The sequence below is a fragment of the Schistocerca gregaria genome, chromosome 2, assembly GCF_023897955.1.
Source record: "Schistocerca gregaria isolate iqSchGreg1 chromosome 2, iqSchGreg1.2, whole genome shotgun sequence".
NCBI lineage: Eukaryota > Metazoa > Arthropoda > Insecta > Orthoptera > Acrididae > Schistocerca > Schistocerca gregaria.
This window is the reverse complement of record NC_064921.1, coordinates 174,359,705-174,375,267: the sequence shown is the minus strand read 5'-3', so window position 1 is coordinate 174,375,267 and position 15,563 is coordinate 174,359,705. Positions and strand designations below refer to the sequence as shown.

The 15,563-nt window shown below is 40.3% G+C and overlaps 1 protein-coding gene across 4 annotated transcripts in view; it reads right to left on the bottom strand.

Annotated features, from left to right (window-relative positions):
* LOC126336622 (zinc transporter 2) overlaps positions 1 to 15,563 on the bottom strand; it is a 627,171-nt gene that overhangs the window by 115,030 nt on the left and 496,578 nt on the right. The window contains exons 1-2 of one of the 4 annotated variants that reach the window (XM_050000499.1): positions 494 to 631; positions 128 to 389 (exon numbers count right to left, since the gene is read on the bottom strand). The exons of 2 other annotated variants lie outside the window; for them this stretch is intronic. In XM_050000499.1, the coding sequence (XP_049856456.1) occupies positions 128 to 336 (209 nt within the window). In that variant the 5' untranslated portion in view covers positions 337 to 389; positions 494 to 631. Of the gene's footprint in view, positions 1 to 127; positions 683 to 15,563 lie in introns of those variants that run through there. One more of the 4 variants, XM_050000498.1, reaches the window with a different exon arrangement.

Below are 15,563 nucleotides of genomic sequence, written 5' to 3'. Positions count from 1 at the left end.
AATCCAAGAGATGTATTGCCATTAATTCTAAAACAGTAGACAGAGTATATGTTCACGCAATAGTGATCGCTACGAACTAAGTAGACAGTTTTAATCAGAGATTTAGGGATATTCACTTATAACTTACTGGGTATCCGTTCCATTTCTTTGGTAAGACTGCTGTTGACCCTGATCCTTAATGTACACATTCGCGGAACCGTCGACCGCTTCAAGATTATGGCTGGTACTTGATAATTTCGAAGACGAACTGATTGATAAGGCAGGTACTCTTGCAGCAGCTTCAAGTACTTCCGGCTGGTCTTCGATGAGCAGCAAGTTCGTATCATCTTCAGTCATACTTCTACTTGGCGTGTCACTACTAGAGGGGCAGTTGTTGGAAGAAACCTTTTCTGTTAAATTAGATTCTGCATTATCGTTCATAACGGGACACTTTCGAACGCATTTTCATAACTGACACCAAAAAGTAACAAAACATAATGTTTATTTTACCTACCACTCCTACACTACACGCTTACGACACCATCCATACATGTCGAATGACAGACATAGCGTCAAACATAACAAACAGAAGTATGTCACCAAAATATGTGGCCCTTACGGATCTACACTGTTTTACATATATTGCTTGTATCTGTGACGTTGGTACACCTGAGAAGTTTGATCGGTGCATCTCTATGGAAGTGAAAATATTTGAATAACGGATCAAGGAAATCAGTTCGGAAGCGATAGATGGCGCGGGCTGTATGACGAGAGATGCCTTCTAAATGGGCGTAGCAACCGCGCGCGAAACACAAACGTGTAAAACTTCCGTACGAAGTACTAATATATCATACACACACCACAGAGGGAGAGAGAGAGAGAGAGAGAGACATGGACGACAATTCTTTACTGTTATCACATTTGCCATCGAGTTCAGTTAGCATATTCCATGTAAATTACCTGCCTTTTCGAGTACTACCGGTAACAGAAATCTGACCATTGAAAGTACTGACGATGGTCATGTGCTTGAGGAGTGTGATTCAGCAATTAAAACTCGAAATAAGATTATATTGTCACCATAAAAATGGAGTTTCCATCAAAGTACAAATTTGATGACAAAGGTAAATATTTAAATGAATTATTGTACTACTGCATATCACTAACTTAGTATGATTCTCAATCTTACAATGTGTTTACGTTTTCCGGTAACCTAAAATTGGACATCATATTCAGTTTTCATCTCTCATTTGTTCCCATCTTTCTACAATTTTCTTCACTATTTATTGTCCTAATTAATGTCTGAATTCCTTGTATGCTTGTGACTGGTGATCTCCCTCTTTTCTTCCTTCCTGGTGGTTCACATTCCAATCTCACCTCTGACATTCTTTTTATATGTCCATTCAATGTGAGTTGTTTTTCTTCCACAAACTCGATGTACAAACTTGTAATATCTGTTTTCTTCTTGATAACTCCATTTCTGATCCTTTCCTACCTGGATATCCATGCAGATCATCTCCAAAAATCTATCTCAGTTGCCATCAATCTCTTTATTAATTGGGTTTTAACTGTCCGTACTTCTGATCCACATAGGCTATATTGCTTTTAATAATACTTTTGAAGATTTTTCTTTTATTTCCTTTCTAATCTGTTGATCCCATAAAATAACATTTAATGTTCCAACAATGAACTTTTCAACATTTATTCATGAACTGACTTTTCTTAAATTAAATTCCTTATCTTGTTAACCATCTCATGTGAGTTTTATTTCTAGTTATTTGTACTCGTCAGTATGTGTCATAGTTCCCATCCCTTCTACCAGTGTTAAAATCTTGATTTGTTCCTCCTGTTAACATGTAATTTATTTTACCCATTTTGACCTGAAGGCCCCTTTTTTATACTCTTCTATTAATATATTCAATATCTTCTTCATCTTGTGCCAAAATTAACTTGTCATCAGAAAACTGTAGTTAATATATAGCATTATCATTTATTTGGATTCCCGTGTTATTATACTTTTTCTTTCAAGTTTCCATCGCTTTATCTGTGTATATTTCATAAAGTATCAGTGGAAGGCTGCATCTCTGATGTATCCATTTCTAACTTCATATCCAGGTGAAAGAAAATTCAATTTTTTGTTCTTTCTGTATAGGTTCTGAACTTCTTTAATTGTGATAACATTAATATCAGATGATTTAGGGCCTTCCATAAACTGCATAAAGGTATATTATCGTAAGCTGTTCCTGACGCTGATTTTGAATATTTTTCTTTTCAAGTGTTTGTAAAAAAATATGGTCTATAGTTGCTATCTCATCCAGCTTGTTCTTCAGGCTCCATTGGCTTAAATTCTGTCTCTAAAAGATCTTCATTAGCCCTTAAATAAAGTATGCTAAGTACGTTGTATTAGTCAAAGTTATTCCTCTGTAATTTTTACACTCATCTGTTATTTCTTTCTTCTGAATTTTTGACATAAATCCTACTTTCCAATCTTCTGAGGATGGCTCGCCATTTAAATATTTTTCAAACATATTTCTCAGAAGTTCACGTAATTTGTATGGCATATTTCAACATTTCAGTTGGGGTTTCTTTTGGTTGAATCTTTCACCAATGGGTGCCTTCTCATGTGGGGGATAGGGGAATGGCCACCAGATATCGTTGGTACCAGAATAATAAAATACCTGGCGTGGACCAAAAGTAGCAGCTTCTGGTTTATAGTCGGATATCGGGTTACCAAAGACTAACTCTTGTACAAAAATTACCTGATGATAAATTTTAATGGTGTAGAGGATTGGTTTACTTTCCCTCTTACAACTTTAGAAAGTTTTTGACGTAAAATTAATGATCAGTGTAAGTATCTACTTCAAAGGTATGTAGATTTGTTTCTCGCATTGTTAATACAACTATCTTGCAGTGGTTATGCATAGACGAAAAGGTTCCATTCAATTAAATTACAATAACAGAAAGTAAACTTACTTCATAAAGAATAATGTGTATTCTTAACGCATTCACACTTTAGTTTTCAGTACTGGAATAGCAATTGTGTGAGTAGCTCTTCTACTTGTGATGTGTATAGTTTATCTTTTTTGTGAAGACACCACTGTTTTTCGCTTGTAATTTTGTATCTTTTTGTTATGTCATATAACCCAATTTCCATATGAAAAAATACGATTTGCATCCAAGACGGTGACTTCCAAACTGACCTCCATCTTGGTAATGCAGTCTCACAGGTTTTCCCCCTCTTTCATCTGATATTACTTGGATTTAAATTCGGTTTTAATTCTTCCTTCCTCTACTATAGCAGTGACTGCTCTTAATCTGTAGAAGACAAAATTATTGTTCACAGACCGAGTTGGTGATCGTGTAGTCGGTATTCTGTGACCCTGCCAATGCCTTTGATTCTGTGGATCACAAAAATCTGCTTAGCAGACTAAAGTCAACCACTTTACTTTTGATATGTCATATACATACTGCTGTATGTGGCTACATTGTCTCTGTTGTATACCATTCAACTTTCAAGTCGACAAGAGCCTTATGTTAATGGGCAACTATGATGAATGAATGAATTAATCAAAGAATTAATGGATAGAGCCCGCTGGCGGCCACGAGATAGAATTGCACAACTGATGCATTCGTGAGGCAACTGTTGAAGTAGAGGTCAATGAACAAATGTCACAAATTAACGGATACCATCCGCACTGCTTGCGAAGGAATAAATCCCTTGTGAGCGTTTACGGTAGGTGCTACCTACTTCAGGCATTAGTGTCTGCCTTGGTGTTAAATTGCCTTCTTGGTAGCTTTCCGTTGTAAATACAGTATTTCGAATCTCACATTAATTGGAAATCACTTTTAGTCACTGATCGTCGGTCGTTGTCACGTAGCAGCACAGAGTTGCAGAAGCAACGTCTCTATCACAGAGCACTGTCCAAATTCGATCTCAATATTGTCGAACATTCCCTTTGAAGATATAGGCTCGCAGGATTAAAGGAAAGTGCACCGACAAGCGTCGAGGGACTGTAGAGGGTGTCTTGAGCAAACAAATTTGAGGACAAGAACTCATGCATATATCTACATCTACATACATACTCCTCAAGCCACAACATCGTGCATGGCGGAGCGTAACTCGTACCATTGTCAGTCATTTCCTTTCCTACTTCAATCGCAAATGGAATGAGGCAAAAACAACTGTCTATATGCTTCCATACGAGCCCTGATTTATCTTATCTTGTTTTAACGGTCATAGGCAACGACTTTTTCACGTTGACCTATTCGTAATAACAAAAGGTTATTTGCCATAAAACAATTATGTATTTTGCTCTAGTGATATATAAGTATATTTCCGTGCCCAAATGCAGTATGACTCGTTGTCCAATTAGTAGTTACATGTATTTTTCATCCTATGTATCTTGTGTCTCATCAATAAATATGTAAAATTGTTTCGTTCACTAAATGTAGCGTAGTAGTATATGTCATATCACTACCCACATGTATATTTTCTCTTTGCCACATGTCACGGACATGCCTCGGTAATGCAGGTTCTGTGATCCAGCAGCATAGATAAGAAACCTAAAAACATTACATTCAGACTGCAACAAATCGAGCAATGAAACTATTTAACGAAGGGCATGAATATATTGTGTAAAAACCAACCGAAGGACAATCAGCGAATAATAGTCAAAAGACAGTACAAGAAAACAAACTAAAGGAACAGCGATACAATGTCTACCTCTTTTTAAATTAAAGATATAGCAGAAAATTACACGTACATATCTGTACTTGTTAAAATCTGCAAATAAAAGTTCAAATACTTTACGAAAAAGCATGACAGAAGTTAAGCAACGTTGACCCCTGCTAGTACTTGGATGGGTGCTGTTGGTTTTCAGGTGAAGCAAGTCGCCAAATTGGCGTCTAATTGAAAGACTTACACCAGGCTGTGGTACTAAACAACTTTTTTTTCGTGGCCATTACGCTAGATGTGCGAGGTGCTTTTTTTTTAAAAAAAATATTAGTACAATTTTGAAATATGGCCGTTGGAGCTTTGCGTTCGCTATGCTGCTCATGCTCCAAAAGTACATTTAACTGTTGGCGCTTCACAATCGTGATTATGGTAGCTTTCATTTGTGTAAATCCTTATTTGTAAGTGTTAAAATGCCTCAGCAGATAGTAAAACTAGCGCTGTTATTTGTTTCTTAAATGCAAAAGACATGAGAGTTGGTGAAATTCATCGTCAGTAGTAGAGTGTATTGAGAAAACGCTATGAGCGCTGGAAGGCAGAAGCTATCGTCATCCGACTCTAGTAAGCGACGTCAAAATGACATGCGTCCATCAAACTCGATGCGAGCGCGAAACTCGGTATCAATCGCCAAATGAAAATCTCTGGAGACGCCATATTGGATTCACCTACTTCGTTATTTTTGTATTAGACTTTGCGTGTTACATTGAGTATGACATTCCAAGTCATCGGCGCATTGAAAATTTATGACAAACACGTCACTGTTGGAATGATTTGTTGTCAAATGCCAGTTAATTACATATTGGTGTTGCAAAGCCTTCAGAACATCGTAAAATGAAAGATGTCAGAAGTTGCATGAATTCACAGCAATGTAATGAGTACAACCATGGAGTTATGGAGAAGAAGGAATCAAGTTTGCAGCCCACCGCACTTAATTTATTTTTCAAACCTTCGAGTTTGTAAAAGTTTCTGGGACTTTCCTACTAATTTAATAAAAGCATGTTCTACAATATTCGATATCATTTACATGTAAGAGCAATCTCTCTCTCTCGGAAGTGACTTTGTTCGATTTTATTACTTCATTTTGATGAAAAAAAAGCAAAGATTAAAATGCTGAAAGTCAAATGGGTGGCAACAACATTTGTATTCTTACTTGTCACGAGTACTTGGCTGTTTATTTCCGAATATGTCACTATTTCCGAGGGTGTGGTTAGGCATGAACTGATGTTTACAGTCTTCGTTGTCACAAACATTTGGCTGCTTGTTTCAGAATACGTCGCGATTTACGAACTTAGGCGCACAGCTTATATCGCCGTGAGTGAACTGCGCGCTCAGTAGCAGTCGACAAATGTGCCGCGTCATTTTGGTGTCAGTTTCCAGTAAGAGTCGTATGCTGATAGCTTCGGACGAGAAGGTGCACTCCTGGATACAAACATTATTCCATGTAGGCATCGACCGACTTGTCTCACATTAGGATAAATGTATTAATTGTTATGGCGATTACTTTTGAAATAATTAACAGTTTACTTCCTTTTTTCCTTTTGTCTCGTTTTCATTTGGCCACACGTCGTGCCGGACCTCCTTTTGCCCAGCGAGGTGCAGCAACACGGCATGGATTCAACAAGTCGTTGGAAGTCCCATACAGCAATATTGAGCCATTCTGCTTGTATAGCCGACCATAATTACAAAAGTGTTGCCGGTGCAGAAATTTGTGTTCGAAGTGACCTCTCGATTATGTCCCATAAATTTTCGGTGGGACTCCTGTCGGGCGTTCTGGGCGGCGAAATCATTCACTCGAGCTACCCACAACGCAACTGCAAATAATTGTGGTCCCTTGATAATTCTATCTTTGTTTGGGAACATGAAGTCCGTGAATGGCTGCAAATGATCTCCAGGTAGCCGCGCATGACCATTTCTAGTCAATAATCGGTTCAGCTGGACCAGAGAACCTAGTCATTTCCATGTAGAAGCACCCCACACCACTTTGGGTCTTGTTGACAACCCGGGTCCATGGCTTCGTGGGGTTTGCGACCACTCGAACCCTACCATCAGCTCTTACCAACTAAAATCGGGACTCATCTGACCAGGTCACGGTTTTTTTAGTCCTCTAGGGTGCAACTGATGTGGTCACGAGCCCAGGAGAGGCGCTGCAGGCGATGTCGTGTTGTTAGCAATGGCACTCGCGTCGATCGTCTGCTGCCATAGCGCGTTAACCCTAAAATTCATTACACTGTCCTGACGGATACGTTCGTCGTACTTCTTACATTAATTTCTGCAATTATTTCACGCAGTGCTGGTTGTCTGTTAGCACTGACAACTCTACGCGAACGCCGCTTCTCTCGGTCGTTAAGTGAAGGCCGTCGGCCACTACTTTATGCGTGGTGAGAGGTAATAGCAAAAATTTTGTATTCTCGGCACACTCTTGACACTGTGTTCACCCCGTGCTCAAAGTTTGTTATTCCCTTTGTGCGGTAATAATCACGTCAGAAACGTTTTCACATGTATCACCTCAGTACAAATGACAGCTTCGCCAATGGGCTGTTCTTTTATACATTGTGTACGTGATACTATCGCCACCTGTATAATTGCTTATCGCTATCCCATGACTATTGTCACTTCAGTGTAGTTTGACGGGTGTGACAAACGTCTCTAGTTTCTGGTGACTGTAATAATAGGCAAGCCGCTTAACACTAAAGTAGGAAGGGCTGCCTATAGTGTCAGGAGCTACCCACAGGCAAATGGATCGATGCGTATCGCCGCCTACTTACTACGTATAAAACCGGCCTCCAAGGCCGAGGTCTCTAAACGTCCGTGGAGTGATGCTCAGAGGTACAAAGGTCGATGGCTAGTGGTGTAGGAGATGTTCACCACCAGTATTTAATTGGTAAGGGTATGTCTACAAAGTCATGGCAATTTCCGTTGGACCACCGATGCTAGTTTCCAACTGAATGCGACTTCACCAGCAAAAAGTATTATTGAGCTTACTTGTTGATCTGCCATAAACCAACGACAAAATTCCAATCAACTATCTTTATCTCTTTTTCGAAGGTGTTGAATCAGCGGTAAGTGAGAAGTATAGAGGCCGCATATACGTAATGTCCGCCATATTCTTGCACGTTGAACAGCGTTATGAGATCCACACGTGTGCTTGTTTTAGTCTTATGTTATCGCAAATGAGTAACGTATGCATCATCCACACTCTTCCGTATTGTTAATAAAAACCTTCTTTCCTTGCTTCAATATATTTTACTTTCTCCAGATGCGTTTTGCCTTTTGTTTTAACTCATCTGCACTGGGATCTAGACTAATACAGTTTTGTTTTGATATGCAAGATTTGTAGATTATAAAACAGTTCATGTCTTCTATTTTACGTAAATAAGTGACTACTTACAGTCATTCGCGTTTTTGGATGGGATTTGCGTTTCCTCTCATCAGGTCACGTGGTGGAGGTCGCACTATAACTTCGCTTACGAAATATAAACACGTTTTCATGTTACGATCTCGTTTCTTCAGAACTGTGAGTTTGTTCACGCTAACTGCTGTGGAGCACTATTAGTCTTCTGTCACTAGTTGTAGATATTTCACCGAAAACCGTGATTTGAAGTGGTAACTACTGTTTTTTGACTGTATGTCTCTTCCTGTTTGGTTTGTTTACCCAAATGTTGCCAACCTAACGAAGTATATGCTGAAAACTAACGTCTGTTCATTTCTGTTCTCTTTATATCTGTGTGTGTGTGTGTGTGTGTGTGTGTGTGTGTGTGTGTGTGTGTGTGTGTGTGTGTGTGTGTGTGTGTGTTTGTAAGAGAGAGAGAGAGAGAGAGTATAAAAAAGTAAAAAAGGCGGCACACACACACACACACACACACACACACACACACACACACACACACACACACACACACACACACACACAGGTATAAAGAGAACAGAAATCAACAAACGTTAGTTTTCAGCACATACTTCGTTAGGTTGGTAACATGTATATCAACAAACCAAACCGGAAGAGACATAAATGAACACACAGTATTTACGACTTTAAACTACAGTTTTCGGTGAAATATCTACACCTAGTGACAAAGGCTAATAGTGCTTCACAGTAGTTGGCGCAAACAGTATGAAAATTGTGAAGAAACGGGTTCGTAACGTGAAACGTGCTTATGTTTAGTAAGCGAAGTTGTAGTGCGACATCCAGCATGTGACCTGATGAGAGAAAACGTACATCCCACCCAAACTTTGGGAGTACTCAAGAATGGTCCGCGCAAGTGTTCTGTACGCGATCTCGCTTGTAGATGATCTACGCGTTCCTAGAATCCTCGCAAGAAACCGAAGTCGCCCACCTGCCTTCCCCACAACCGACCTTAAGTGCTCGTTCCATTTCGTGTCGCTTTGCGACGTCACGCCCAGATATTTAGTTGACGCGTCTGTCTCAAGCGGCACACCACTAATGCTCTATTATCCGAACATTACAATATTTCTTCCTATTTTTCTTCATTAACTTACATTTTTCACATTTAAAGCAAGCTACCATTCCTCACGTCAAAAACAAATTCCATCCAAGTCATTCCGTGTCCTCATACAGTCACTCAACGACGATAATTTCCGGTAGACTACACCAGCATCACAAACAGACGCAGAGCACCCTACCCCTCAGATTGTTTATGTATATAGAGAACAATGACGTTCCTGTAACACATCCACAGGACACTCCTGACGATACCTTTATGTCCGACGAATACTCGCCGTGCACAACAAACGTATTGCGCTCTTTTGCATAAAAGATCTTCGAGCCACACACATATCTGATAACCTATTGAGTAAGCCCGGACCTTCGTCAACACCCTACCCCTGTCGAATAGTATCAAGGGGACCTCCGGGACTAACCTCCATATATGATTGATTGATCACCATCAACAGTGTAGCATTCCCTCTCTACATCTACATCTACATCCATACTCCGCAAGCCACCTGACGGTGTGTGGCGAAGGGTACCTTGAGTACCTCTATCGGTTCTCCCTTCTATTCCAGTCTCGTATTGTTCGTGGAAAGAAGGATTGTCGGTATGCCTCTGTGTGGGCTCTAATCTCTCTGATTTTATCCTCATGGTCTCTTCGCGAGATATACGTAGAAGGGAGCAATATACTGCTTGACTCCTCAGTGAAGGTATGTTCTCGAAACTTCAACAAAAGCCCGTACCGAGCTACTGAGCGTCTCTCCTGCAGAGTCTTCACTGGAGTTTATCTATCATCTCCGTAACGCTTTCACGATTACTAAATGATCCTGTAACGAAGCACGCTGCTCTCCGTTGGATTTTCTCTATCTCTTCTATCAACCCTATCTGGTGCGGATCCCACACTGCTGAGCAGTATTCAAGCAGTGGGCGAACAAGCGCACTGTAACCTACTTCCTTTGTTTTCGGATTACATTTCCTTAGGATTCTTATAATGAATCTCAGTCTGGCATCTGCTTTACCGACTATCAACTTTATATGATCATTCCATTTTAAATCTCTCCTAATGCGTACTCTCAGATAATTTATGGAATTAACTGCTTCCAGTTGCTGACCTGCTATATTGTAGCTAATTGACAAGGGACCTTTCTTTCTATGTATTCGCAGCACATTACACTTGTCTACATTGAGATTCAATTGCCATTCCCTGCATCATGCGTCAATTCGCTGCAGATACTTCTGCATTTCAGTACAATTTTCCATTGTTGCAATGGAAATGCATCCGCAAAAAGCCTCAGTGAAATTCTGATGTTATTCACAAGGTCATTTATGTATATTGTGAATAGCAACGATCCTACGACACTCCCTGCGGCACACCTGAAATCATTCTTACTTCGGAAGACTTCTCTCCATTGAGAATGACATGCTGCGTTCTGTTATCTAGGAACTCTTCAATCCAATCACACAATTGGTCTAATAGCCCATATGCTCTTACTTTGTTCATTAAACGACTGTGGGGAACCGTATCGAACGCCTTGTGGCAGTCAAGAAACACGGCATCTACTCGGGAGCCCATGTCTATGGCCCTCTGAGTCTCTCTACAAGTAAGACAGCAGAGAAGTTTTCGAATTTAGTCCAGGACACTGGCGGAAAGCTTGGCGATCAAGAACTTCATGTCACAACATCTCCTTCCCTTACCGGCCAAATGTTGGCTATGAAAATTTCTTGCACCACCAAGATTCAAACCAGCTACCTCCGATTCCAGCATCACCCTACAGTCGTTCGCTGGATATCTCGGCCACTGAGACGAATTTCACTGCAAGTATTGGCGGTGCACACCGATCCAGTTGTCTGCCTATCATCACAGGCATCCCTTCCTGCTTTGGTGTTAAGCGGTTTGCCTATACATTACAGTCACCAGTAACTACAGATGTTTCCTGCACCGATCAAATTACAATTAGCTTAAAAAGTAGTCACATCTTCTGAGGTCAAACGAAAACTGTTGAGACTTGGACAGGTGTTAATGCAAAATCTCTATATATTTCCTCACACTGTTCAAGTATCATTTGCAATTAAACGACGATTTGTGAATGATCGGCGTTGTTTCACAGCATTATAAATAAATTAAGACAGTAAACTAACTCCACATACAAGAGCTACCCCAAACCCATTACGAATTCATCACTACATATCCGGTATTACTATTGTTGACGTCACGTTACACAAAACAAATACGTTATTTAGAAACATAGGACTAAAAATTAATTTCGTCACCACCATCAACTCTAGCAGAAGAATTACCCAGCACATCTACTCTGTACCTATACTCATGATCAAACCTTACAATAATAGATCACAGAACAACCAATGTAACATATTCGTTACATCTGAAAATATTGGAATTTCAGTAGCGATTGAATAACGTTTCGATTAACAGAGTCTGGACCAATGCGGCAAATCTTTAACAGAAATAGAAATATAAGACGCGGAAATGTTAATAACTGGCAGTTATATGAGCCAAAGTAAAGAAACTGTGAAAGAAGAAGATACGTGCACATTTACTCATTGCTCGAAAAATAAGTATATTATTCGCAAAGAAGCAATAGACGTACATACTTTGAGATTTTTACGCAAGGCATTTACACAAAGAAAGATGTAATTTCAACGGTTTTTACTATGAGTGCGACTAGTAGACGATTACTTATCAATTTGCATCGCATACGAGCATACCGACAATGAATACATTCAAAATTGATGATCTCTTCCGAAATTTATCTCTGCGTCGTACTGTGTTACCGTTAGGCTCTTTGTACACATGTATAATGCGAGTGAGTATACAGTCAAGTAAATTGAAGTATTAATTAGGAAATATCATCAATAATACAGTTTAGTTCAAACGGCCCATTATGAAAGTAACTCGAAATACATACATCATACTCTTTCAAAGGCAGTAGTGTGGAGCAAACCAAGAAAAAAAATTCCAGTACACACGGGCTCTGAAATGAATATCTGAGGAGTTAAGAGCAGTTATTCATTTTCGCTATCGTGAAACACATCTCCACTCTCGAACAAGCAGTGCTCATAACTCTCAAGGTATGTATTTTAGAGACCATGTTTATTCCACTTTTTTAATGTTTTCGTCCATACTACCACCTCTGAAATTTGCCTGTGCAAACACAGCAACAGCAGTACCGGAACATTTATTCCACTGACAGAGGTATCAGAACGATTTTCTTTTGTAACTTTCGACTCGTTCGTTTCCGGACGAGGGTCTCTTACCTCAAATTGATACATTTATCCTTCTCCATCGTCCCTGACAGTTGTAACATCATCACGAAATCACCCTATATATACACACATAACAGGCCACGGCGCCTACATCTTCGACGTTCTGTTCCGCCGTTGAATAACTTTACGGACGCGGGTACCTGTCCTCATTTTGTTCCTCAAGATACCGTCTACAACCTCTCGAAGTATGTCAATGTAATTTTGAAACATCCTCTATATCTGTGACTTTCCAGACAGTGTAAAACATGGAGAAGAAATTCTTTTTGCTGATGACAGCAACTTCATAGTCACTGATACAACTTCTATTACAGAAAGCAAATGAACCCTCGCGGTTGTTTATGGTTGGGCAGTATGTAATAAATTAACGATGAACATAAAGAAAACAAACAGTACACACATTAAGTACATATGATAAATCTGTAGATTGTGCAACAAACATTATATTTTTAGGAATGATCACTGATTCTCAGATAACTTGGAACGAACATACAAAGTTAATGGTAAAACAATGTCATCAGCATGTTATGTTCTTAGGATGTTAGTATCAGTTGGTAGCAGCCTACGCCTTGTGACGACATACTATGCCTACCTACACTTAATTCTTAGCCATGGGATTTTTTCTGGGGATCGAAGGCACAAAACATGGACACAGTTTCTAAGCTGCAGAACGGAGGCCTCAGAATAATAATTGGCAGTAGCAGTCGGGCTCATTGTAAAGAGCTATTTAAAAAATTCGCCATCCTTGCTTACTTCACCAAATGAATACATTTACCAATATGTGGAGCACATCAGGGAAAACAGCACTAAATACTTCACTAATAGCTCTATGCATAATTATGCAGCTAGTTTGGAATTATATTTACCTAGCAGAAACAAACAAAAAACACAAAAGAGCATTTTTATCAGGGTATAAAATTGCATAGTACATTTCCAAAGTAAATGAAAAAGATTACTGAAATAAATCTGTTTAAAAAGATAGCTAAAACATTCTTCATAGGCAATCCATACTCCCAATTAAAGATTAATTACTTAGGGTAGTGCGTATTAGCGAAAAGGAGTTAATGAAAGGGGGAAAATACAACACTTTGTCGCCTTTCGGTACTTTATTGTGGTTAACTGATTTCTCAGGAAAGTCGCGTGTCAAGATGTAAAACGCGTGATAGCAATGTCTGCTGACAAGTGTTTTACGTGGACTGAGGACCACTGAATGTGGCAGGAGTGCATTTTTAAGTTGGTGCAAGCGGCGCAGTGCTCCTTCACAGCCCAGGAGACACGACTGGGCGTCCTTAGTATGTGTATGTGGCAATGAAGTGCGGAACTATGTTTTATATTACAAGGTAATGAGGCAGAGCAGCGGTTAAGACACTAACCTCATGTTTGTGAGGGTGGAGTTGTTTTGACCGGCCATCCTTAATTGAGTTTTCCGTGGTTTTCCTACATCTCCAGGGCAAATGTCAGGACGGTTCCTTAACCACGCCCACGGTCGACCACTTGTCCTATCCTCGTAGATTACCTATCCTATCCTCATAAAGTACATTTTGGCCTGTTGCTTGGGACTGTACTAACTTCTTAAATCTTATATAATTGTGAGATGACTCTTGAATGAATAAAGATAAATAAATAAACACGACACAAAACCGTTAACAACGAAACTTGTTCACAGTACATGGAGAACAACAGAAACTGCCTGACGAGCCCCCACAATGTGCGTTTTACACCTTGTAGTTTTATATACAGTAGTTATATATGGTTCTGCATCGAAATATACCAGCCCCTCTTTCCTCTTCACGGAAGTACACCAGATAAACAATTAGTCACTGGCTAGAGACATAGCGCTAATATCATATAAAACCATTTACGTCCTAGGTAATGGTTTTAATTCGGCGAGGAAGAATACCTACAAGTTTCTTCAGTGATCCAGAATGAAACTTTCACTCTGCAGTGGAGTGTGCGCTGATATGAAACTTCCTGGCAGGTTAAAACTGTGTTCCGGTCCGAGACTCGAACTCGGGACCTTTACCTCTCGCGGGCAAGTGCTCTACCATCTGCAGGAGAGCTTCTGTGAAGTTTGGAAGGTAGGGGACTCGGTACTGGTGGAATTAAAGCTGTGAGGGCGGGTCGTGAGTCGTGCTTGGGTACCTCAGATGGTAGAGCACTTGCCCGGGAAAGGCAAAGGTCCCGAGTTCGAGTCTCGGTCCGGCACACAGTTTTAATCTGCCAGGAAGTTTCATATCAGCTCACACTCCGCTGCACAGTGAAAATTTCATTCTGGAAACATCTCCCAGGCTGTGGCTAAGCCATGTCTCCGCAATATCCTTTCTTTCAGGAGTGCTAGTTCTGCAATGTTCGCAGAAGAGCTTCTGTAAAGTTTGGAAGGTAGGAGACGATGTGCTGGTGGAATTAAAGCTGTGAGCACGGGTCGTGAGTCGTGCTTGGGTAGCTCAGATGGTAGAGTAGTTGCCCGCGAAAGACAAACGCCCCCTAGTTCGAGTCTCGGTCCGGCACACAGTTTTAATCTGCCAGGAAGATTCTTCAGTGATGTCATATCTAGCGAAAGCCTTTCGTTGGTGATTAGATTCCGCAGAGCTACTGCATTGTGGGTACGCTGGTTGATACGTACCATCCACCGTTCCAAATAGTCACATATATTTTTATATACTTAAGATCAGGAGATTTGCAGCCAGTTGAAATGCAGCAGCAAAATACGCACACGACTGTTTGTTGATCAGAAGTTTAGGATACTACGCGTGACATGAGTGGAGAGAAACTCTGTCCCAACGATCATCCTCCTTGTTTAATAGTAAATGAACGGAAAGTGCGGTCAACTTACCGTTAGTCGAGAGTGTGTAGGGCCTGAGTGTAGGACGAAGCGAAAGGATTAGATGGCACGCCTAACGAGGTCGCAATGGCCGCTTTTCCGATGTGGGCCACCGCTTCACATAGTTTATTTACAGTGGCCTGCCCGATCTGTTAAACGGGGGCCAGCGCCTGCTGGGCATCTCGTCTGCACACATGTCTTCCTAGTTTAGTGCCTTTGGTTTCATAATAGTGAATGAAATACTCTGCTCTGTAAGCTTTAAAACAGGAAGTTTTGTTTTCGTCAACGAGAAAGTAAGCGATATG